Below are 25,726 nucleotides of genomic sequence, written 5' to 3'. Positions count from 1 at the left end.
TGTATGTATTGATATCAGTTTGCCTTGTGGGATGGGAAGAAAGTACTCTCAACTGAAAAGGGTTCAAAGGTTGAATGATCACTGATCATTGATCACAGATGGTGTGGCGAGGCTTTATCTGCATGCATGTGCAGAAATATGCACACAAATATGTACAACACATATGCAAATATGTATGTACATGCATGCACACATATGTACATTTTGTATGATTAATGACATATTACTTTATCTGTAGCCTGACATCTAGTTGTCTGATCATGTACATGCATGTGTATAGATAATCTTACATATATGCAGGTGTAAATATGTATGTAGGTTGACATAGATACATACACATGTATATCTCTGCTTGGTATGCATTATATAAATACATATACTGGGTCTTTATTAACATATTGATAATCTCTCATACTAAAAAATAATTGTACTTTTTTGAAAAGTAAGAGCACTCTTAACGAAGTAAACTATTCTAAATCGACATAAATTAACGCTTACTTGACAAAAACTAAAGTTTACTCTGGATGCCGTATATAATATAGAATTTAGAATGCATTTAGGATTAGTTTTACATACTAAAACAGGTAGCATTATTTTTAAACGTGAGACCTAAATACAATGCGAGATAAAGGGTGGCCCAAATGAATCTCCCGATTTTTTCTTTCTAAAGAACAAGAGCGTATTTTTCAAAACCATGTGACTCAACGAACCAAAGTTTTTTCTCGCACATACCAAAGTGCTTGGGCTATCAACAATTTACCTTAACAATGCCCTCAATGCTCTTCATTTCTTCAATGGAGCATTTAGGGCATTGGGCCTTAGTGTTGGACCTCTCGTGGTAAAATTTTTAAATTAAAATATTATTTGGTTCAGGAATTACACCCAATTTTTATCTTGGACGCCTGCAAAAAAATCACCCGGGAGATATGTACATTTAGGCCACCCTTTACATACTTGCATAATCAAGATAAACCTTAAAGATAATAGTAAACCCAAATCTGATGTGTGTATTTAAATCCTGATTGTCAAGTCGTAAAAAAATGTTTATCAATCGTCCCCCGAACATCCTAAACTTCGATACGGCCAATTCGTTGGACGTCATAAAAGTCAATATGTTTTCCATAGATTCTTCGCCAAACTGTAAATAAAAATAATAGGAATGTTTTTCATTGCCAGGAATGTAACTAATATGATATAATTAGGTCATAGTCTAACTCACTAACTAAAGATAATCGTTACCAGCGTACTTTGTGTCAAATATTAGAGATTGAAATTGGAAATGGTCTCATTTTGTATTATGTTAACTGTTGGGTCTATTATTGTGTTAAGGTATAGCTAATTTAATGCCACATGTCTCCACAAAGTTTAATGCAAACTACACTAAACTATTTACCAGTGATTGTATCTAACATTTCCCTCAAAAAGTAAGCCTGTATCCTTTTGTGCCCTCAATTCAGAGAATTTGGTAACTAGCGAAAGTTTTAGGATGTATCTGAGGGCCTAACCTATTAACCTCTGTTAGACCAAATTTGTCATATGACGTATTTTTCTGGGCGTTACTTGGCCAAATACGTCCTATCTCGTATTATTTTAAAATCCCATTATCGTCCAAATTCATCATGATGTACCATGACGACTGCCCCTTGAGGACCAAATACGCCATGTGATGCATTTGAACAAAAATTCAGATTTCTCAAAATTTTCCAAAATACAAGTGTTTCTTTGGTATTTTGTGGAAAACTCGATGGTAAAAAGTCGAGTTTTTTCGATATTTTTCTAAAATTTTGGAATTTTCCCTATACCGACCAGTGTCAAAGAGGGGCCTTTCATGATTTTCAACAAAAAAACCTCCCAACTTGTAAACTGGTGGAATACATATTGTTCTTTTATAGGAAATCATGGAAACTTAATTGGCTGTTACCAGATGTAGTTACGAATTCAAGATCGTACTCAAGGGATTTTTTTTGCTAGGATTATGGCTACAGTGTGGTTAAATAACTCACCTTGACGCCCTCAACGATAACTTTGTCCATCACGTCCATTGCGACGAGCAGCTGTTTAAACAGATTCATTTCTTCCCGTGTCAAATCATGTTCCAATACGTTGAACTTCCATCCCCAAATTGTCAAAGTTTTCAGCCCTGAAGTTTAAGTTAAGAGGGAAATTATGTCAAGGAACGCTAAAAACAAAGTTGAGTAAAATATGTATGCGATAGCACAACTGGTTGTGAAAATTTCCCCGACGAAAGTATGTAAAATTTACTCACGGTTGAGAAAAAAATCCTGGAACGTTGCGTAAATTTTAAACAACCGGTTGTGTCTTTGCAAATTTAACTCAATCGTGAGTAAATTTAAATAAAATATATTTACAGTCTAATAATTGAAACTATGTACTTTGTAATACAAAATAAAAAAATATTGGTATGCATGAAAGTGAGCGTGCAAAATGTACATACGTATGAAAATATGAACAAATGCAAATGAACATACAGCCGGTCCCCAAAAGTATCCGTTATTTACATATTTGTAGTTTTGATAAGATCCGGTGCACCTAGAGCTTTGAAACTCTGCACACAATTGCATAAACTCATTGGTGAATAATTCCTCGTCGCTGATTTTTAAGGTCACCGCCCGGTCAAAGGTCAGAATTTTTTTAGTACTTGAAAATGAGAGCCCAAAAACAAAAGTCCGTGGATAATTTTTTTTCGACTTTTTAATATTTATTATTGGAAACCGCAAGGTCTTACGAAGAAAATGAGCTATGGTACGACCGTGTATGATTTTTTTGACGCCCACAGGAATTTTTCGCCAAAAAAGTTTTGAGGCCTAAAATCGTGACCGCGGCGAAATTAAAAGAATTGAAATATACAAAAGCATATAGAAAGTGCATATATGCTTTGTATGCACTTTCTAAATATATTTCAATTCTTTTAATTTCGCCGCGGTCGCGATGTTGAGCCTTAAAATTTTTTTTTGGCGAAAAATTCCTGTGGGCGTCAAAAAAATCATACACGGTCGTACCATAGCTCATTTTCTTCGTAAGACCTTGCGGTTTCCAATAATAAATATTGAAAAGTCGAAAAAAAATTATCCACGGACTTTTGTTTTTGGGCTCTCATTTTCAAGTACTAAAAAAATTCTGACCTTTGACCGGGCGGTGACCTTAAAAACTGGCGACGAGGAATAATTCACCAATGAGTTTATGCAATTGTGTGCACAATTTCAGAGCTCTAGGTGCACCGGATCTTATCAAAATTACAAATATGTAAATAACGGATACTTTTGGGGACCGGCTGTATGTATGTACATACCTAGGTACATAGTCCAAGACTCGACATAAAACATTTTTTTTAACATTTGCATTTTTTCGGATTTGGCAATAATGATTTGTAACCAGCGAGCGATTTACAACTGTGTAGGACAGAAGTGATTTAGAATTTTTTTTCTAGCCAGTGTAATGAAAAAATTTGCATACCGGGCAGCCTTGATAGCCAATTAATTCCCGAGATTTAGTTCTCGTCTTTAGGATTTGTCAATAAAAATCACGTTACGAGTTTGACCAAGCTGGGGCCTTGTTTCTCATTCCTGAAAAATTTTACGACGCTCAGGATACGAAGCCAATTGCGTATACCCTTAGCATTTCGAAAATGAAATTTCTAAATGAAAGTTTTAATAAGGAGATTGCGAATTAAGGATTTCTGTATAAAATTTTAACACATACGCTCAAAATTTTCTCAATTAAGGCAATGCAAATTTATATAGCTCTTACTTGAAAACTGAGTGTAAATACCTTACTTCGCAATCTCCGTATTATGCAAAATTACACTCACTCACCTTGATACAGATCCCTGGAATCCAACAGAACCTTAAGGAAATCCACCATTTTCTCCGGATACGTTGGCAGGAGTAGATTCAAGTGCCTTAGCCGCTCCCAACCTCCCGTACAAGCTTCAAGTACCACACCCAACTCCATTCCGCCCACCGCCTCGGCGTCATCCTTCGAACTGACCGATCGCAAAGCTAAGCTCTCCAAGTTGGGAAAAGCTATCTTCAATCCCTCCAAAAGTTTGGTGTCATGTATCTCAAGAATCTTTAAGTTTCTCACGTTTCCCAAAATCTTTCCCGAGTTGAAAATAGTTTCCAACATGTCATGCAAACAGTTCGACTTTGTCGCGGTTGTCTTTCCAAGCACGAGCGTATTAAGGGCAGGCTTTTTTTCAATATCTTTCGAAATGTCGGTACATTCGAAAACGTGGACAAACAGGTTTCGATACATTTTCAATTTCGGCATCCTTTTCGGCAAGCCGAATTCGATCCGATTCCAGGTTCCGAATCTGAAAATGTGCTTAATTGCATTGTTCTCGCCCAAAAATAGGGTCACTAACTGGTCACCGATTTGATTCAGCATGCGCAAAAGTTCTGAGACGTTAAAGTGTACGATATCCGGTACGCTAAGTTCACTCAGAGCGATCGTTAAGGAATCGAGGCACTTAGACTGAGCTAAATCGGGATGAAATCCCCGCGGAAAAGTGACCTCTTTTAAATTTGGGGAGGCGTTAATGATCTCCTGGACAAGACTGAGAAAAAGAGATACGCTTGTGGGGTCACCGTCTACCGCGTAATCTAGCGACAATTTTGTCAACCCTGGTTTTTCCGTTATCCTGCCGGGCTGGAATGGCTTCTTAAGACTTTCCAGGCCGCAAGCGTGACACATGATGTGTAGCTGTGTCAAACCAGGGCAGGAATTTTTTAACGCTTGATAAACATATTTTACACAGTTTACGTCATAAATGATAATCTCCAACATTTGAATAGGCTCATTCCATTTGTAAGCAACACGTTTGATCGAGTCCCAGGAAATAGAGGTGCTAAACCCTGCTCGCTGGTGGTGGCTGCCTGACCATGTATTTTCCTCTCTTTGATATGAGAACACCACACAACTTATGCTTTGTCAATGTTCCCGGCCACGTAGGAACACAGAATTATTTACTACTGTCTACACAAGCAGCCCATGTTAATTTTACCTTTTCGAAAAATCGCCAAAACTCCAAGACGGACAAAAATCGCGTGGGGTTTTAAACTTTTTTATTTCCTTAGGCCCAAAGGCATCGATTGGCTTATCTCTCTATGAGCGATTCTTGTCCGTCTTCTCGATAATCGAGTTTTTCAATACATTATAAATTTCTGATTTTTTTGAATATTTGAATTTTTGAAAATTTTTCCTATCAATGAATGATCAATGAATGAAATCTGTAAATGTAACCTACCCCTTGAACCAACACTTTGGCGACGAAAGCATTTTCAATGCATTTGCAAATTTTCTTTGAACTGCTATATCTTTGCGAAAAAAAATAATTTTCAAATTTTGATTTTTATGATATGTTTTATTTTATATTATGCATCTATGATAAGATTGTGGACAAGATATCAAATATGGGTGCGACGACGATCGTGTGGGTTCAGGTGGAATGAGCCAATAGTATCACTAAACATGGCACACAAGTGCATCAACTTGGCCCCGAAAGAGTAGATGGCAGGAGCAGATTCATCCGTGTCATATTTCATGCTGGTGTCAAACTCGGCGATGATACTCTTCGAGAGTCGTTTATTTAAAGTGGAGCATATTTCGAAAAACCGAAACGGATCGGTGTGCAAATCTTCATCGGTGTCTTCCTCGCCTTCTTCGTATTCGTTGTACGAATCTCTCAGACAAAAGGTAAGTCTTGTCTTGGGAAGGGAGAGAACTATGTCGTTCCAAAATTTGGAGACGAATCGGGCATCTCGCAACCGGACTGAGGTCTGCTTCAATATTTCGGTCAAAATCTGTAAAAAGTTATAGAAAAAAATGTACGTTCTTGGGTTTAAACTAATGTTTAGCATGACTTTAAGAATTAGTTAAATTAGTTAAATGAAATTAAGTTAAATTTTAAATAAATTTTAAATTAAATTAAACCGTAAGTAACTTAAATTAATTACTTTCTTTCGCTTACAATTGGATTATTGAGTGCAATATCTTGCACGTGTGTAGTGTCCATTTTTTCGGGTCAATTTTTGCAAGGGAAGTAAGTATTCAAAATGTCAGGAACCAGGTAGCCTGTTTAAAAATATACGTTAAGAATAATTGTATTTGCATGTGTAACACAAAGATTGTAATATTGTCAGTGTTTATTATTACGTGACATGGACATATGGTTTATTATTCATTAAGAGTATGAATTGTATCGCAGAGTAAAGTACTTATTATTACATCTTATATTAAAAAAGCTAAACGACCAGCGTCTTACAAATCGTCCCCATCTGAAATTTAAAAAAAACCTTAACCTAATCCGTCGTCTTATAGTAAAAATATCTCATCCAGCTCTCGTCCGGCTGGAAGAGATCCCAAAATTGCAGCAACATTACCACGCTGTACTGCAATACTCATCCTTTGTAAAAGAAACGCTGTTGCCCTCTTCTCCTCTGTGACGATCGTGATCCTTGATCCGATTTCCTTAATAAGGGACAGACCCTTATTAAGTAATATTATACGTACATATGTATGTATAATACACATATTCACAGGACAAATAAATACTAAACTAATTCAGCTTTCCATAAATGAAAAATTCATTGGATTAACTTATATTCTAAATGTTGGAAATCGGTTAAAATAACTCGTATTGGAGCAAAAATTGTGTAACAACGGTATGTAATAATGTACACATAGGTACATACGTTTAAAATCTAAACGATTACTGAAATTTTTGCGTGTGCTGTAAATTATATAACTAAACTGCATAACAATATTTAAAAATTCGTTAGCTTTTCAAGTGAGTGTACACATGTACATGTGCAATGTGTGAATCAACTATACTTACACACTTTCTTTTTCACATGAACATATACATATGTCATATATGTATGTATGTACACGTGCACCTATATATATATATATAAATATGTACATTTGTACATAAGTTTGCCTCGTGGCATCGAAATAAAGCAGCCTTCACTGAAAAGTGTCCAAGGGGTTGAATGATCACAGATGGTGTGGTACTTTACAAAAAAATATATAAATGTATACTGTATAATTATGTAACTGTGATAAATGAAATATATGAAACATCACCTTTTACACACTTTAGGCTCCAGTGCTGGACGAATCTAGAAATTTTCAGACTTTTGAAAATATTCAGATCATTTTAATGAAATTTGGGTGCCTGGGACGTTTAAAATATCATGATTTACCCATACGGGAATTTGTAATGAACTGTCAAACATGTTTCCAAAATCCTAGCGGTACCGGTATTGCAAATATATTTACTAGGTAGATTAAAGGTCGTGCGTACAGAATGTGGCGAATCTGGGAAGCAGTTGGCCCAGTATACCCAGAAATAAAATTTATTTGTATTTATTTAACAAATACGTCCTGGCCACATTCATCACATCATTTATGCACGTGCTTCACATGGCTAAATTGCTTTTCCGTAGCAAACAGGTTTACGTATATCGATTGCACCTCGGCTTCATTTGCACATCATTTTTGCAATTGTATGTATTTACAGTAAATTCGTTTCGGTGAAATCAGCTTGCATTATTTCTTCACGAATTTGTTAACAATGAAGACATCATTACTATTTTTTAACGTCGTCCAAATTGTTGTGGGGTGCAGCAGAAGGGAGGAAGATTACCGGACCACGACAACAACGATCCGGCCCAGAGGTAATTATGGATAGACATTTTTACACGCAAATAAATACGTTGGACAATTTTCATGTCGTGAATATTGTATAAGTCTTATAGTATAGACCTGGTGGAATTCTTATAATTTAAAATTAATAAAATGGAACCCATTAAATTTTCGGAAATTAGGTAGGATATCTAACTATTAAACTTACTAATAAAATTTCACTGCACATATGTATGTACATGTTTGTGAAACTTTGAGATGTATGCATGTACATATGTACATGTTACAAACTAGTACTAAATCTTACTCTTGCGTATTATCGATTGTCGTGATTTTTAAATAAGTAATGTCAAAACATAATACATTTTAAAAAGCCGTTATAGAAATCTGGTATAGTCACGGTATTAATCTTGCTACCGCTTGGTATTAAACTTATACGTGTCGGTAAATATTTACTACCGATATGGGAAAACTTGAGAACGAATTGTTTATCAATACCACGTTGGTCACTTATCTACATTCTACATATATGAATACTTCTTGGTATTATTTTAAGACTGGATTTCCAAGAGTGTTGGTGTAACCTGAGATTCTGCGAGTATTTTTTAACGGATTTAAGTAATTTCCAGTTTGTCACTTTACATATGTATCTTGTTACGTAACGAAATTCATACACTTTTCAGATTCTTTGGATGAGACGATCTTCTATTCACCGTGTATCATAAGTCTGGAAATTTTTCTGCATAATCTACCCAACTCAACGACCCAGGTTCGAGGGGTGTGTGCAAATCCGGCCATACCAGAAAAGATATGCTGCGAAATGCCATATGAGACGGAAGTAGTGCGAACATGGGATTCGAACGAGGCTCGCTGGACAGAGGATCACTATTATCTGACAAACTCGTGTAAACGGGGATATTGTTGTGTCGATAAGGAGAGGTGGATTCGGGATGCGAGTGTGCCCCAAAAATCTGGAAATACCTGCAAACCTGGAGGCACTTAATTTGCAGTATCTAAGAAACTTTGTTTGTGCGTAAAAATGTTGTTCTTTTTTTAAAAAACATTAATTTTTTTATAAAGTACGCTAATTGTCACCGCATTAATATAATGTTTACATGTTATGGAAATTGTACGTATTTATTTACGTATCTAGAGTAAGAAGTACATATTATATAAATAAATTTAGGGGCCGAACGTGGTTTGGAGTTTTGTTTGGTCAATTTGATGTATGCAATTATGCATGACATATGTAAATACATCTAATTTCATAGTCAATATTAGGAAGCTAAATTGCTAAATATGTTGCATATACCTAAGTAGTGAATTAGACAAGAATACAAAATAAATACATACTTATTTACCAGCATGCGGATACGTACATATGTATTTACATACCACGCAATTTAAACTTCAATGAATAAACACGCATACACCACAAAGGGTTTTCCTAAGTTTGTACGCCATTTGCTTTCATTTCAATATTTAATTTCGAAAATAGCTGAACGGCGTAGCCCATGTAAATTCATACATAACAGAAAGTAGTGACTATCAATTCAAATTGGTAACTATTTAAATATATCCATTTATGTACACTCAAAAGAAAATCGTAACCAAATCAATTCCGGGCGGTGTCACTATGTGACTTAACCGGATTGGAATTAAACCAACTCCGCGTGGATATAATATGCTTCACCGCAGCGGAATCATTTCTTAAAGCGAATGTAACAATATCTACACCGTTCGGCTATGACTGTTTACATGATAACGGTACTGGTTTGTAACAGGGCGGAATTAAAACTAACACCATGTTAGTGTAACGTTTGATTCCTTTAGGAGACAATTTTAAATTTTATTTCCGGCATTGTAATGTTGGTCTTCACAGATTCTGGAATTGTTTTAGGTGTTTTACTCATTTAGTTTAAAATCTTTGAAAATTAGTAATTTTTACACAGTATAAATACAATCTATTTCATATAAATATAATTAGGTAAATATGTACATATGTACATACATACACGCTATTAATTACAGTTTTGTGTTATTAATAAGTCATTAAAATTAATTAACTCTTGAATATTATTCATAACCTATGAAAAATAATGTATGAAAAGAATAATTTTAAAATTTCGAGTTTTGTTAAGAGTAGTTAGCAATGTTCAGCGTCTACAATTGTAAAATCAGATATTATCCCCAAACAAATCGGCCCCATTCCAAAACAAACTGCTAAATTATCTCTGCAATTAAAATTTCAGTACTATATCTTAATTGTTGTAAATTTAATTTTTTACATTCTGGACAACAAAACATTTTTCGTTTAGTAGTAAATAACTTAATTGCTCTACTGCGGAAACTATTTTTGCGGCTGTGTGTAGAGTTTTTTAGCTTTGTGGTGAAAATTGTTCAATTTCCAGTTGTCCGAATTGATTGAATTGGTGTTCCCATCTATTGACATACATGAAATAAATTACAATTAAAAATGACCGACATACTTAGCTCAGATACATATACTTTTAAAGTTTGGCATAGAACTATAATATTTTCACCTTTTAATACAGTAGAACTCGGTCATTTGCTTCAGAGGCCGTGTCGAAGCAATCTCTCTCGTTGCAAGCTGTCACTTTTTCTGACAATCTGGGCGATGTTTGTATTAGTTTTAGTTCGTTAAATAACTGACTAAAATGAATTTCAGAATATGAAAAGTTTCTTTCAATACAAAAACTACCTGTTTCGTGAAGTGCTCCAAAATCTGTCCAGTGGATTGCTGCAATACTGCAACCGGCGACGAGTTGAGTGAGCTTGAAACATGAAAAAAATGTAGTTTCTCCAAAGGAAAAAAAAGATTAAAATAATTTACCATATATGGAGAGTCCAGCGTGACCTCAAAATTTCGCTTTTGACCAGGAAATTGATGGATTTTATGCTGCTAAGGCTGGGAAAGACTTCGCACGATCTTATTCCCTAAATTTATTTTAAATTTATTTTACTAAAAATATTTACCTAGAAAATACTAAAAGTCGAAAATTGGTAAACTTACACGTTCCTATAAAATTCAGATAATTAGTTGGGGAGACAATTAATTTCTTCAAACTCGGAATTATTTTCTCCATGTTGCTGCTTGCGGTGCAGAAAGCAAGCTAAAAAGTTGAGCTTGCCGGGCTGACATTGTTACGTTTTTGTAATAAAGCCCTCACCGAAAGGAATTGAATTTGTCTCCGCTGTGTGTGAAATGCCGTCACCGTTGACGGGGAAGATTCTACTCCGCTCTAGTATTAACTGGGTGTTAATTTTAACATAATAAGGTTAGAATTTTATTCCGTACTGTATTAAATTTAATACTGCTACGTGTCGTTTGCCTTAATATCAACGGTTTTAATTTTCCATGCGCACGGATACAATTTTGGAGACAATATTATTTCCGTGCCGGTCATGTTTGTTATCACGGAATGACGGTTATGATTTCTTTGCTTTGCTAAGAGTGTATACTTAGTGATAAAGGAACGATTATATTGTAGGTGGTGCGACGAATTAGTATTATCTGCAGAAGATTTATTTATCGTGATTTGGCTGATGATCTGCGGTAACTGAGCCAAGGGGCTTGTAATGATTTTTTAGGACTGGGGATACTTGCAGATTTTCTGAAAGGAAGTGTAGGTCGTAGTGGAGTAAAAGGATTTCTGGCAGATAAACACTGCTGACGAGGTTGATAAGTGGGCAAAATGCAAATATTGGGAGAAATAGCGGATTCATTTCGTAAGGTGATTGAATTGGGAGACAACTTGGTAGGAATTTGGAGATTACGATAAAGGAGGCGAATATCTAGTAAAGATAGCGAATGAATGATACGAGAATCTGTATGTTGTACTGATATTTACGAAAAAATGGTAATAAATTTGAACGAATAAAATTCTAAATATACATGTACCCTGAATGTATGTACCCTGTCGCTAACTGCTTAATTCAGCTTAAAAATAATACATTGAAAATATTCTGTTGGTGTGTGTTTTCAAAAAATCGTCCAATAACAAATACCTTCGCGAGGGTTGTGTTAATGGTTTCAAAATTTTTAAATTATTCACCGGTGGAATCGGGGTTATCTGAGAAATGGCATCGTCTCTTTATAGGTTCCGATAATCTGTTTGTAATGAAAAAATTTGGGAACAGGACCTACAAGAAATTTTACGCCGAATTAAACAGTGGGGTCCAGTTTAAGCAAGAATTTCACGAGTGCGTTCCAGTATCGGTCACTGCGTTGAGATATATGTTTGCGTTGTATGCGGCATTGCTGAGTTTGGCAGTTGTAATGGTAATGGTAGAATGTAAATATGCCTTTCTGCTGATGCTACACTCTTAGCAAAGCGGTGTTAAAACTCACAAAGAAATCATAACCGTCATTCCGTGATAACAAACATGACCGGCACGGAAATAATATTGTCTCCAAAATTGTATCCGTGCGCATGGAAAATTAAAACCGTTGATATTAAGGCAAACGACACGTAGCAGTATTAAATTTAATACAGTACGGAATAAAATTCTAACCTTATTATGTTAAAATTAACACCCAGTTAATACTAGAGCGGAGTAGAATCTTCCCCGTCAACGGTGACGGCATTTCACACACAGCGGAGACAAATTCAATTCCTTTCGGTGAGGGCTTTATTACAAAAACGTAACAATGTCAGCCCGGCAAGCTCAACTTTTTAGCTTGCTTTCTGCACCGCAAGCAGCAACATGGAGAAAATAATTCCGAGTTTGAAGAAATTAATTGTCTCCCCAACTAATTATCTGAATTTTATAGGAACGTGTAAGTTTACCAATTTTCGACTTTTAGTATTTTCTAGGTAAATATTTTTAGTAAAATAAATTTAAAATAAATTTAGGGAATAAGATCGTGCGAAGTCTTTCCCAGCCTTAGCAGCATAAAATCCATCAATTTCCTGGTCAAAAGCGAAATTTTGAGGTCACGCTGGACTCTCCATATATGGTAAATTATTTTAATCTTTTTTTTCCTTTGGAGAAACTACATTTTTTTCATGTTTCAAGCTCACTCAACTCGTCGCCGGTTGCAGTATTGCAGCAATCCACTGGACAGATTTTGGAGCACTTCACGAAACAGGTAGTTTTTGTATTGAAAGAAACTTTTCATATTCTGAAATTCATTTTAGTCAGTTATTTAACGAACTAAAACTAATACAAACATCGCCCAGATTGTCAGAAAAAGTGACAGCTTGCAACGAGAGAGATTGCTTCGACACGGCCTCTGAAGCAAATGACCGAGTTCTACTGTATTAAAAGGTGAAAATATTATAGTTCTATGCCAAACTTTAAAAGTATATGTATCTGAGCTAAGTATGTCGGTCATTTTTAATTGTAATTTATTTCATGTATGTCAATAGATGGGAACACCAATTCAATCAATTCGGACAACTGGAAATTGAACAATTTTCACCACAAAGCTAAAAAACTCTACACACAGCCGCAAAAATAGTTTCCGCAGTAGAGCAATTAAGTTATTTACTACTAAACGAAAAATGTTTTGTTGTCCAGAATGTAAAAAATTAAATTTACAACAATTAAGATATAGTACTGAAATTTTAATTGCAGAGATAATTTAGCAGTTTGTTTTGGAATGGGGCCGATTTGTTTGGGGATAATATCTGATTTTACAATTGTAGACGCTGAACATTGCTAACTACTCTTAACAAAACTCGAAATTTTAAAATTATTTTTTTCATACATTATTTTTCATAGGTTATGAATAATATTCAAGAGTTAATTAATTTTAATGACTTATTAATAACACAAAACTGTAATTAATAGCGTGTATGTATGTACATATGTACATATTTACCTAATTATATTTATATGAAATAGATTGTATTTATACTGTGTAAAAATTACTAATTTTCAAAGATTTTAAACTAAATGAGTAAAACACCTAAAACAATTCCAGAATCTGTGAAGACCAACATTACAATGCCGGAAATAAAATTTAAAATTGTCTCCTAAAGGAATCAAACGTTACACTAACATGGTGTTAGTTTTAATTCCGCCCTGTTACAAACCAGTACCGTTATCATGTAAACAGTCATAGCCGAACGGTGTAGATATTGTTACATTCGCTTTAAGAAATGATTCCGCTGCGGTGAAGCATATTATATCCACGCGGAGTTGGTTTAATTCCAATCCGGTTAAGTCACATAGTGACACCGCCCGGAATTGATTTGGTTACGATTTTCTTTTGAGTGTAGTTAGGATAAAGAGAATTGTAAATTGTATAGTTTCCAGCATTTTTATATTCTGTGGGAAAATGTGTTCCGAAATTTGGACGTATGTCGTTACAAAGTATGAAGTTTGCCTTTCAAACGTATTAAAAAGCTTTGGAATTTCTGTATAAATTAGACATAACCATAACTGTACACGAGCATATATTTAGGCTTGAAATAATAAAATAAATTTCTAAAACTCCGTGTAATCCAATTATGAAATAATAAATATTGTTTTTATTTAGACGTTCTTTATTATAACAGAAGTGTAACTTTCGTATCACTTCAAAACAATCAAATATAAGACATATTTAGTACATGGACTACATTGGATGAACCGTGGACATGTTCCATCAGAGAGTGCCTTCATAAATTTCTAATAATTTGGAGTTGGTTTGATGCTGTTAACAGCTTCCGCCATGTCCATATTACAAACAGAACCTCCCTCTTCACCAATTTTTTTTACATGTATTTACAAACATACATATGTGCATACATAACTGATCCCACAACATGATTCTACAAAACATGTCTTGATTCAAGTAGAAATCATATAGTTATTTTTCGTTCGGTGAAGTGCGAGTGAGTTTTTCTGGAGCAATTTTACTGGCTGTTTTTAATGACGAGAATATGAATTTTGTAACCCCTATTTAATAAAAATTTCAAAAATTATGTCGCGAGGTGTTGCGTAATAACCATTTTTATATATTTAAAATATTTTTAAGTTACTTTACTAAACGATGTTTGCATTAAATAGCACGTAATTTATTCTGCCTTTTTACTAATCTTACTCTATGCAGCTCCAAACCCCTCCTCTCCAAACTCCATCAATATCCGTAAATAGGACAAGATTTCGTCGTCACTCAAATTTCCTGGGACATGAATCTCCAAGGAACACACGCGAACCATGAAACCTCCACCGATCATTATGATAACTCTAATTTCCTCCTCGGGAAGTAACGGCCATGCGGTTACTGCTCTAATGTTGTTGTTGTTGTTGTTAATCCTTTATTCACGTGTCAACAGAGATCAATTCATTACAAATTGGTTTACACACCATGACACAAGTAGCATATATTTTTTATAAGCATCTAAAACTAATCTAATTAATTAAGTAGGGCAACTAAATAATTCATGAAAATCATATATATATCATTCATTTGTCCTTTGATTAATTATAAAGTCGCGACATAAAATAACAAATTGGGTGTAAGATACATTAAAATTCCATGATCGTGGCAGCGTATTCCATAATTTCGTAGCTCTATAGGCAATATTATTAAGAGCCAATGTCGTGCGAACCCTGGGCACTACAAGAAGTGGCCAAGAACGCTGACCTGAAGTTGAGCTTTGCAGATGCTTGAGGTTGCAGAAAGCATACTTAAATAGATACATATCTCGCCTCTCCTGCACCGTCAAAAGGTCACATTTGGTTAGTAACTCGTTGTAATTTAGGGCTCTATAAACATTTTTGAATTTACAACGCTTATTCGACCTCCTTAATTTTTTTGTATAGCTAGGGAGAAAGTAACTTGTTAAGAGAGAGTATACCTTTTCTGGATAGCGTCAAATTGCAGATTAGTTTTCACGCCCCATATATTGATACCATAATCAATTATGGAGTGAATATAACACGATATAAATATACTAAGTAATTTATCAGTTAGATATCTCTTAACACTGAAAATACAGCCAAGATTGCTTGAGACCCGATTTAGTACAGATTGGTAATGAACATTAAACCCAAGAACTGAATCAATATGCACTCCTAAATATTTGAAGCATGTCACTTGTTCAATCTCCTGCCCCCCATTCAGGATTAAGGGGAGAATGAATTTGGTCAATTGATCATCTGGAATTACATAAAGAGTTATGTGCAAATTTACAAATTGACGGTATTTTCCCCAGATTTCGTTTGGGTACTTGGCTACAGGTTCTTAATATCGCGTGGTAATTATGTGACAATATTTACTTATAATGTACAAAAGTAGTTGATTATTATTTACTTAACAATTGTATAATTCCTAGGTTGCGAAGGATATTAGAATTTTATATTAAAACAAAATATAACATTATTCTACTTACCCTCAATACTGAAGAGAAATTTGAAAAATACTTGTCGGATTCGCAATTCTGTATCCATCGAGATATCATTTTCCCCACGTTGAAAGCTGATCTTCCTTACCACCAGGTCAGCCGTGTACCTGATCTCGTCCAGTCTTGGGAACGCGTTTGAGCACAGATGCCGCCTGTCGTTAAGAAATTTGGTTACACCAGATGCAATGAAAACTCTTTTTATGAGCTCCAATTCTACACGACGCGAATTAATCAGGTCAAATTTTGCCAAAGCGTTTTTCAGAGATTGTGGATCCTTCTTTGAGGAGGCGGGCATTTCTCGAATCTCTTTTACGGATGTAATAACTTTATTGAAGCGTGCTGGGGTGTCCATAAATTCCTCAAGCCTGGTAAGCTGAAAGCCAAATTTGTGACACGAAGATTTTAAAAGCATGTAAATAGATAGACAAGTAATATATCTGAAATTGCCAACCAATGTGACTACGTTAGCTTGTTGCTATATCGTTTTTTTAGCTCGATACTTAGATCTCGAAAATTACACCATTGTGTAAATCCATTTACAGGTGTCGCAACATATTAAAAAGAGAAGCTTATTTACGATAACGCTAAACTGCATTAAAAAAATAAGGTATAAACATAAAACCGATTAGTGCATTCGAAGGAATATCAAAGGGTAATCTGTGAGTGCGATAATTTTGATTTAGTGTTACTTGCCAACAAGCCATTAACCACTTCGATAAATACAAAATTTCAATGGCACAATTAAAGAGATCAGTACGGATTAACCCATTGGGTTGCCCAAATGAAACTGTTACAAACTCTATTTCGTATTCTGCTCTTACGACTAACTTACAAATCCTCCTTCTAATCTTGATTTAGTAACATGTCTGCAGTTCAGTACTTGTTGATGTTTTTTGCCGTTAATTATAAATATCTATGTACATCTGACAGAAACCTTTAGTCAATAGGAATTGTAGCTTTTTAAAAGTGTTAACGTACAATTTCCATGGCATCACAGGAAACTATATCAGCTACACTAATGGTGTCATCTTCTGCTTCCCAGTCATAGTTGAGGGTGCACAAATATTTGACAATGGATTTGTGTAATCCGTACATGGCGACACCGGTGTGCATAAACGAGTGGACTAAAAACGAGCCCAGGTTTACATAAACGTTGAAACCTCCATTTGCCCGAGATGGAACTTTTCCATCGTCACGTCCGTCAAATAGTGGAAAACCGCGATAGCATCTCGTCAAGATAGACATATAACCAAGCGAAAAGTATTCTTTCGTTAGGGCATTAGCATCCAAACCTAAGGATACAGAACAACTGTTAAACTGTGTTCAAATTATCTGCGCGCCACAACTTACCAGGTTCTCCTAGAAATGATAGGTGGGGTTTATATTTTAAATGTTTCACGAGTGACTCTATTTCTCAGTATCGATTGAGAAACAAGTTATCCGAGAATTCGTCACGACCAACGGAAAACACGTAGATACCGATGTTATTCCGATAGAGTTGAGACCGGTAACTCGTAATAGTTTGAATATACCCTAATCAACAATATCAATATCTGAACGAATTGTTTTAAGTTTAAGTATTTAATTTATTAATTTAACCATCAGTGCCCCATATATCGTCGACGTCTAGCAAGCTGGCATCAATCGGTGAGTCCACGTGGTACAATCTATCCGGCATATATGACTGCGTACCTGAGGATGCAATAATATTACTATTACATACTATATTAATGCATACCTTTAGTAATATTATGCATAGTATTGGGATAGAGCTTTAGGAAATTGTATCGTAGATATTTATATTGATATTAGTTTTCGAAAGACAGTATACATAGTTTGATTTGCATTACCAGCTGGTCGATATATAGGTGTATTATGAGGCGTTTCTCTAGCTCTAGAATAAATTACCGTCCGGCCGATACGTTGAATATTTACTCCCATTACTGCAGTTGGGGGCATATAGCGAACAGTGGAGTTGGTTGGAGGTGACTAGCGCGGCGCTGATGTATCGGGTGGCGCTGAAGTATCATCTGAGATGGGAAAATCGTCAGCTGGAACAGCCGGGCTTGCTGGTTGCACATGACTTTTGCGTTTGTGCCTTTTATCGCATATTATTACAATAACAAGGTACCCAAAACCAGCTGCTACGAGTCCAGCGATAACTTTGTAAGATGCATATTCATCTCGCCGAGATGTAGATGTAAAAAGGAAGGATAACCGAATACTGGCTGCAATAAAGGCTTCAATGGCTTGCCGAGATATTGATGTGGAAGGAGGAAGTTTTGGTGTGTTCGCCCTTGTGATTTCGTCGAATCGAATAGTGAAACTGAAAATATTAAGTGTTTTTCTTACTGCTTGGGTACCAAGTGTTGGAACTACCTGGAGTGCATAAATGGCTCATGTATATTAATATTTTATAATACGGTATTAAATTAGTATAAATCGTTATAACGGTTCAGTTTGTCCAGTAATTAAGACCATTTATATCGATTATCTAACAATTCGATACCGCGTAGTAATAAATTGTACTAAACGTTGTGAAGTCATAAATGCATGCACTAGGCGCAGCAATGATAGGTTAAAATTTTGTTGCGAGTGTATGTAGTCTATAACCATTATATAAGTAGATACTTAAGATTAAGGTGAAGATGAGATAACCTAGAAATTCAACAGCACAGTTTTCGCTTGGATTTATACAAGTTGAAAGTACATTCAAGGAAATAACGAATAGACCTTGCACGTCCATCATCCAATTCTTGTGTTAATAACTCCATAATGCCAAATTTAAATTTAAGGTTAGGCATTATTTAACAAGGATAACTTTAAAGAATTTTCGCACAAAATATGGTGGAAGTTAGTAAAGTTTTAAGCGGTTAAGGGGAAGTTGAGACCATACTACATACACGTAATGGCAAAATCTTACATATTTATTATACATAGCATGCCCAAGGTAACTGGTAGTAGCTCTTTACCCCGAAACCGCTGGAGATAATGAAAATCTGATAAGTGCATTGGATTCCTCGTGCGATGCATTCTAGCATTAAAATGCATGTGCATTAAAATTAACCAGAAGTTTGTAAAGCAAAAACTGTTCAAGCCACAGCGTTTCATTTCACTCCCAGTTAGCTTGGGCATGCTATGTGATGCTTCCCCCTGCCACTTGCACACTTGCAACTCCCACCATATTTTGTGCGATCAAAGTTATATTTACTCAATAATAAATCGTACAAATTGTATGACTCACCTTTTCCCATTAACGAACGGATATGCAAACCGCTTAAGATTTTGACCTTGATCCTCATCCAAAATGTACACATTTATCCCTACACGTAGCCTCAGTTTTTCTGAAGGTCTCATAACTTTACCGCCACTGGGTTCAAACGAATAAATAATAATGGCATGGTAACCTTTCTCTCAGCATTGATAATCATTTCGTCCACCCCACACCGAAAATTGGACGAGAGAAGCACCCATTTCGCATTCCGAAATTTTTTTGGAGGTGGCTCTAAATTGTCGGAACATGCGAAATAATGCTGGATAATGTGGAAAAATTCTGCTTTGTCTATTCTCGAATTTTTGGGGATTACGAAGTCTTGTATTCCATCATGTACAACATGGACTAGTCCACCATTTATTTGGGAATCTCCTCGAAATATATGTAGTTCACAATAACTTTCACAGAAAATAAGAGATATTACCACATATAACACAGTTGTAGATTCGATTTTGATAAAAATCATGGTTTTACAACAGGAGGATAATTTCTATTCAAAGAACTACTAGCAAATAAATTATTATGCAGTCTCTCCGCATATAACAATTCAATCCATTGAATAATATCTATCTATATATATTAATCAATATGAAATTGTGTACGGACAGTTAAAATGTTGTATATGGAAAAGAATAGTTCATGTAAAGTTGTAATTTAGTAAATACTGCATATCTGATACGGCTTGTCGGTTACCTGGTGACTATAGGTTTGGTTATCAGATGAAGATAACCAAATGGACGAGATGATGTCATTCCTGAATTGTATAATGGCCAGGGTTTCGAGTGGCATTAATCGGGTGGCATTAATGAGTTACGTTAACTTGGTTTTTCCATTCGGCCTCAATTGACATTAAATGGTTTTAATTGAATTTATTTCTCTGAAACTCTGAACCTATTTTTGTAAAATTTTTATATACATCATCATCCCCTAAGGGGACTGATGCTTCTAAAATACGAGGCAGCATTGCTTGACGCGATTTGAATGGTTTTCATGCCTTGCAAGCTAAGTGCTTGAAAAACTGGTTATAAGTAGGTATTGCACATGAACGTTTTCAGAAAATCAAGTCCAACTAAATCCTACTAATTATAAAGTTATTTGAGTGCATATACATAATTGTCACAATAAGTATATGGCGCATAACATCAAACATGTCATATGTAGTTTCAATTAATGGTATTTCATTCATTGATGACAATTAATGCCATATGTATCAGTGATATCAATAAATATGTAGTGGCAATGTGATATATACGAAACCCTGAGGATTGCCCACTACATACATAAATGATTAAATTTGAGTGAAGCAAATTCCAATTTGAGTATGTATCTATCGACAATATGACGTAGTGCGATATGTCGAGTAAAATCGGCATATGGGAACTGGTGGATCTGTAGATTGGGGTACGTGACCGAGAGATTTAGGCATCTACATCTTGATACGTGCTTATGTATGTACATCTTTCCGTGTTACCCATATTAGAGATGTGGATTTTAAATAAATACAAAATATATCTTATGCATGTTTATTTTATTAATCATGAGTAAAGCCGCGTTTTTATTCGCACAGTTTAAATATATAGATGACCATCATAAATTAGTATAAGCTGATTACGCAGGAGCCGAACATTTTAAATCCCCAACCTTAATTTAGAAAAAGCCCTAACCTAAAAATCGTAAAAAATTAGTGCTAGATTTATTGCATGGTTGATATCATCAGAGCGCATCTCTCTAAAAAACGTCGCACTTTTATTTTACCTGTAGTAATTTTGTATCTAGTCATTTAATGTATTGTAATGAAAAAATTGTAAGTATACGGTTTCTAATCTTGCAAAATATTTTGCGCTCAAAAGACAGACGAGTAAGAAGTGGGAATTATGAAACATTTTAGTAGCTCGTCCGTATTTTTTTTCTCTTCCTCTTTCTAGTAAAATTGGGCATACCTTGTTGGTATTTCTTTAGAAGGTTGTTTTTTAAGTGAGCAAGTTCGCGTCAGAAGAAAGAATGATTCTGCTCAAACTCACACATGCAAACCTACTTGCATTGGGTACCTTATTGTCGATGTTTTATGATTAAGTTGTGATTGTATACGTACGTATATACATATGTACATACATGTTGTCAACAGAGCTGGGAAAATCTAGATTAAAATAATCAAGATTAAGATTAAGATTAAGAATAATTAATCTTAATCCATAATTTTAATCAAGAAATTTGATCGTATTAATCAATAATTTTAATCTTAATCTCACAAGTCAATTTAATTAATTTAATTTTTAATTTTTAATCTTTGAATCTTCGACTTTAATTTTAATCACGATTTATATTATGATTAAAATCACGCCATCTGTTACTCGACTCCTTGTAAATCTCTAAATTTCAACGCACGATCGTCTTTCAACACTGGAACCATTTTTAAAAATCAAAACAATTCTAAATTTCTGACAGGTTCCCTTTTTTGAAAGTAACGTTATTTAAAACTGTATTCTTTAAAAAGATTAAAAAATTTGCTACCATTAAAAAATTAATTTAATTAAAAAAAATTAAGAGCTATTATTTTTTGAAATTTAAAAACGCGTTGCATTTGAGGTGAGACTAATTTTTACTCGTATTACAAGTTATTGTATTCGCCTTAAATTTAGCTGATAAAAGTTTAATAATTTTGAATAACAATTTTGAAGCACCGATACTTCATACTTTTCTCAAATTTTAGAATTTACGATATAATTATAATATCAATGTAAACTATAAAAAACGGCGATAAAATAAAATAATTCTTAATGACTATTATATTAATCTAGATTAATTAATCTTTAATCTTCAATCTGTGTCATAAAAATAGATTAATTTAATCTTAATAATTTAATTTAGTAGCGGAAGAATAATTTTAATCTTAATCTTAATCTCTGATTCGGGGATTTTTAATCTCAAATCTTAATTTTTAATCTCGAAACTCATTAATTTCCCAGCTCTGGTTGTCAAAAACTAGTACTAACTCTGACTCCTGCATATTACCAGGTGTCGTGATTTTTAAATAATTTCAGGACATTATACATTGTAAAACATCGCTATTAAAAATCTATACTCACGCACGCATAAATTTACCAGTATTCAATTTGCTACCGCTTGGTATTAAACTTATACATACATATGCGTAAAAATTGGCTACCGATATTGCCAAATTTTAATCTTGACCTACACATTCCTATAACGTACTACTTGTCAATACCACGTTGTTGACTTATAAATATACTAGCGTTTAAGCCCGTCTCCCGCTGGGCGAGAGTTGATTTGATTATCATGAAAATTTAGTGGGATTGTTCATAATTCCACATAATTAATTTTTTGTGGTATTTGTATTTACATATATAATTAGCTGGAAATGTCTGTTTCGGGCCATTCGAAACTTTACTTTCTCCACTTTCACTTCCGTGTCGGAAAATTACTTTCACTTCCGTTGCAGACAAAGATTTCCAGCTTATAATATAGATGAATAATGCTTTGGTATTGTTTTAAGATTGGATTTCTAAGAATATACATAAGTGCAACCTGAGAGTCTGGGAGTATATTTTGAAAGTAGTTTCCAGTGTTTCACTGCATCTTGTCGCACCAAATTAGTATTATATAACGAAATGTACAGTGTATCAAACAATTGAGTCCACGGTACAACGGCTCTTCATTTCCATGCTAACAAATTATTCCAGGGCAATTAATAATATCCAGAAAGTTTACTATAGAATAGTAAATTTAATGCTGAATCCAATGCTGTAAAGCATTTTTCGATATATCAGTCCGTTTGTCCAGAAATAAATGGACAACCCTAAAATCTGTAAATATGAAGTAAAAAAAATGAGTACACGGTATGATAATGATGTGTTTTTATAGTTAACAAATTTAATCCAATAGCGTGGTGAACCACTTTTACCAATAATAACAACTTGAATTCGTTTGGAAATGGATTCCAACAATTTTTTTGGAAAATCTGGGTCTACATCCTCCAATGCAACCGCAATAATGGTCTTTAAGTTATCCTTGCTAGATGGAGACCTGTTGGAAATTTTGTGTTGCGGTTCTGACCATAAATGTTCATTGGGACTTAAGTCCGGTGATTTGAGTGCCCAGGGAAGTGTTTTAACCTTCTTGTCTTCAAACCACCTTGACATTATGTTCACATATGTTAGGGGTCCGAGGTTTGTTGAAAATAGTAATCGCCCCGAATTCTCAGGTTTCGAAAGGTTGGGGTCAATTTTTACTTCAAAATGATCAGATTGAATTCCTTAGTCATAATTCGGCCGATGCAATGTAATTTGGCAACCCTTTTCCACAATATGCACCCTAAACCGTTACGGAACCACCTCCATGCTTTAGTATCTTATGGATGCATTACTGATTTAGTGTTCCATTAGTCTTTCTCCACACACGAACAAATCAATGTGCCCCAAAGAACTTGACCTTGATCTCGTCTGTCCGCAGGATATGTTTCCGATCGTTAATTGTCCAAGCGCTGTGATCCCTAGCCCATTTCGGGCCCAGGCCTTGATTACGGTTTGAAATGAATGGTTTCCCTTGTCCCTAGGGTATTTAAAAAATGTTCCTGCAGTCTGTTCCTCACTGTTTGTGGATTAATGGAAAGATCTAACCCTTGGTTAACTTCCGGAGACATTTTGGTCGCAGATATCCCTCTGCTTGACATCTCTTTATGACAATTCTTTTGTCCAAATGAGCGAAGTTTTTTCATTTTTCGATCTTTCTCTTTCCGATTTACCACTCAGCCAGTGGCTATCCATTTGCTGATAATTTTGGCAATTATTGACTTATGATGTTTTGTTTTTTCACTAATATTGTCGTAGTTAAGTCTTTCCTGGTGAAGAGGAATAATTTTATTTGATCATCACGACAAACCTCACGTCTCGCCATTTTGACTAAGCCCTGTCATCTACCTTATTAAAATTCTTAATGAAAGTTCTTTTTTCAGCAACAATAGACTATTGTTAGTTATAATTTTTAGCTTACCGAAGACTGGACCTCAAGAAAATGAAAATGTTTAAAGTAAACTTCTAACGTATACTCAATTTTTTGGTGCAATGTTTTGTTTTTCTCGGACGTATGCCTAAGTTCACGCTGAAATAATTGGTTGGCAAGAAATTTGCAACGAAAATTAGATTCCGTATTATATTCTGAGTTACATATGCAAATTTCAGTGTTAAACTTTTAACAACCAAGAATTTATTCAATGCTGAATGAAGCGCCGTTGTACCGTGTACACAATTGTTTGATACACTGTATACCTTTTTTAGACTCTTTGGAAGAGACGATCTTCTGTTCACCATGTATTATAAGTGTGGAAAGATTTATACATAATCTACCAAACTCAACGACCAAGCTCCGAGAGGTGTGCGCAAATCTGGCGATAACCGGCAAAATATACTGCGAAACGCTACATAAAACGGACGCAGTGCTAACATGGGATTCGATCGAGGCTCGCTGGAGAGAGGATCACTATTATCTTACAAACTCGTGTAAACGGGGATACTGCTGTGTCGACAGGGAGACCTGGATTCGGGATGCAAATTTTCCTAAAAAATTGGGAAGTACCTGTAAACCTGGAGGAACATAAATTGCAGAATGTAAGGAACTGTGTTTTTGGGTAAAAATGTTGTCCTAAAAAAATTTTGAATTTTGTTTTATAAACTACATACATATATACATACATATGTACATACGTTAATTGTAATCACATTAATATAATGGTTACATTTTATGGAAATTATTCGTATTTACATGTGTATCTATGTATGTATGTAGAATAAGAATATTCTCCAAATAAATTTTGGGGCCGAACGGAGTTTGGAGTTTTTAGATATATGCATTACGTATGTACATATGTACATGTGAAACAAAGTTCGGAAAAGCTAATCATAAAATTAATTACGTTATGATCTAATTTCATGGTCAATATTACCAAGCTAAATTTGTGGTAAGTATGAAAGTAGTGAATTAGAAAATTGTACATAATATGTATGTACTAATTTACAAGCACGCGGATACGGGCATATGTATATGTACAAAAAAAGGGTTTTCCTAACTTGGTGCCCCAATTTCTTTAATTTCAATACTACATTCAAACGTAGCTGAAGAGTGTAGCTTATGTAATTACGTTCATCACAGAATGTAAACGTAGTATGCAGCTATAAATTCAAATTCGTAACTACTTAAATATATCCATTTATGTATACTTGCGTCATTTGTTACAATTTATTCCCCTCATTGGCTATAATTTAATGTCTAAATGTATGCATGTGACTGCTGACATACGCAGCTATAATCGCTTGACGAATACTGCTGATTCCGACAGACCGGAAAAATTTAGAATCTAAAATTTCATAAAATTTTCCCGTCCCAGCCATCATGTGGCATATCGAAGGCC

At 34.8% G+C, this 25,726-nt stretch overlaps 3 protein-coding genes across 3 annotated transcripts; 1 reads left to right on the top strand and 2 right to left on the bottom strand.

The window, feature by feature from the left end:
* Window positions 1-5,215: 5,215 nt before the first annotated feature.
* On the bottom strand, window positions 5,216-7,006 carry LOC118437143. The gene is made up of 2 exons (XM_035855966.1): window positions 5,990-7,006; window positions 5,216-5,822 (listed from the first exon to the last, which is right to left on the bottom strand). Exons 1-2 carry the CDS (start codon window positions 6,032-6,034, stop codon window positions 5,427-5,429), a joined length of 441 nt encoding a protein of 146 aa, XP_035711859.1. The 5' UTR covers window positions 6,035-7,006; the 3' UTR covers window positions 5,216-5,426.
* A 542-nt stretch (window positions 7,007-7,548) lies between these two features.
* On the top strand, window positions 7,549-9,034 carry LOC110855394. Its single transcript, XM_022103821.2, has 2 exons — window positions 7,549-7,700; window positions 8,352-9,034. The coding sequence occupies exons 1-2, from the start codon at window positions 7,598-7,600 to the stop codon at window positions 8,669-8,671; spliced, it is 423 nt and encodes a 140-aa protein (XP_021959513.1). The 5' UTR covers window positions 7,549-7,597; the 3' UTR covers window positions 8,672-9,034.
* A 5,994-nt stretch (window positions 9,035-15,028) lies between these two features.
* On the bottom strand, window positions 15,029-19,795 carry LOC118437160. The gene is made up of 6 exons (XM_035855993.1): window positions 19,273-19,795; window positions 17,628-18,354; window positions 17,379-17,561; window positions 17,007-17,320; window positions 16,017-16,401; window positions 15,029-15,783 (listed from the first exon to the last, which is right to left on the bottom strand). Exons 4-6 carry the CDS (start codon window positions 17,271-17,273, stop codon window positions 15,467-15,469), a joined length of 969 nt encoding a protein of 322 aa, XP_035711886.1. The 5' UTR covers window positions 17,274-17,320; window positions 17,379-17,561; window positions 17,628-18,354; window positions 19,273-19,795; the 3' UTR covers window positions 15,029-15,466.
* Between the last annotated feature and the right edge of the window lie 5,931 nt (window positions 19,796-25,726).

This window comes from Folsomia candida, unplaced genomic scaffold (assembly GCF_002217175.1).
Source record: "Folsomia candida strain VU population unplaced genomic scaffold, ASM221717v1 Fcan01_Sc012, whole genome shotgun sequence".
In the NCBI taxonomy this organism is placed as follows: domain Eukaryota; kingdom Metazoa; phylum Arthropoda; class Collembola; order Entomobryomorpha; family Isotomidae; genus Folsomia; species Folsomia candida.
This window is presented reverse-complemented; position numbering and strand designations above follow the sequence as displayed.

Excerpts from the sequence above, each read along its gene's own strand:
- LOC118437143 (XM_035855966.1), bottom strand. The coding sequence starts at position 6,034 with ATGGACACTACACACGTGCAAGATATTGCACTCAATAATCCAATT. Across the intron at positions 5,823-5,989 it reads TTGCACTCAATAATCCAATT|ATTTTGACCGAAATATTGAA; the intron begins GTAAGCGAAAGA and ends AACTTTTTACAG.
- LOC118437160 (XM_035855993.1), bottom strand. The coding sequence starts at position 17,273 with ATGTCTATCTTGACGAGATGCTATCGCGGTTTTCCACTATTTGACGGA. Across the intron at positions 16,402-17,006 it reads CCTGTGATGCCATGGAAATT|CTTACCAGGCTTGAGGAATT; the intron begins GTACGTTAACAC and ends TTTGGCTTTCAG. Across the intron at positions 15,784-16,016 it reads ATTTCTCTTCAGTATTGAGG|ATGATCAATTGACCAAATTC; the intron begins GTAAGTAGAATA and ends ATGTAATTCCAG.
- LOC110855394 (XM_022103821.2), top strand. The coding sequence starts at position 7,598 with ATGAAGACATCATTACTATTTTTTAACGTCGTCCAAATTGTTGTGGGG. Across the intron at positions 7,701-8,351 it reads AACAACGATCCGGCCCAGAG|ATTCTTTGGATGAGACGATC; the intron begins GTAATTATGGAT and ends TACACTTTTCAG.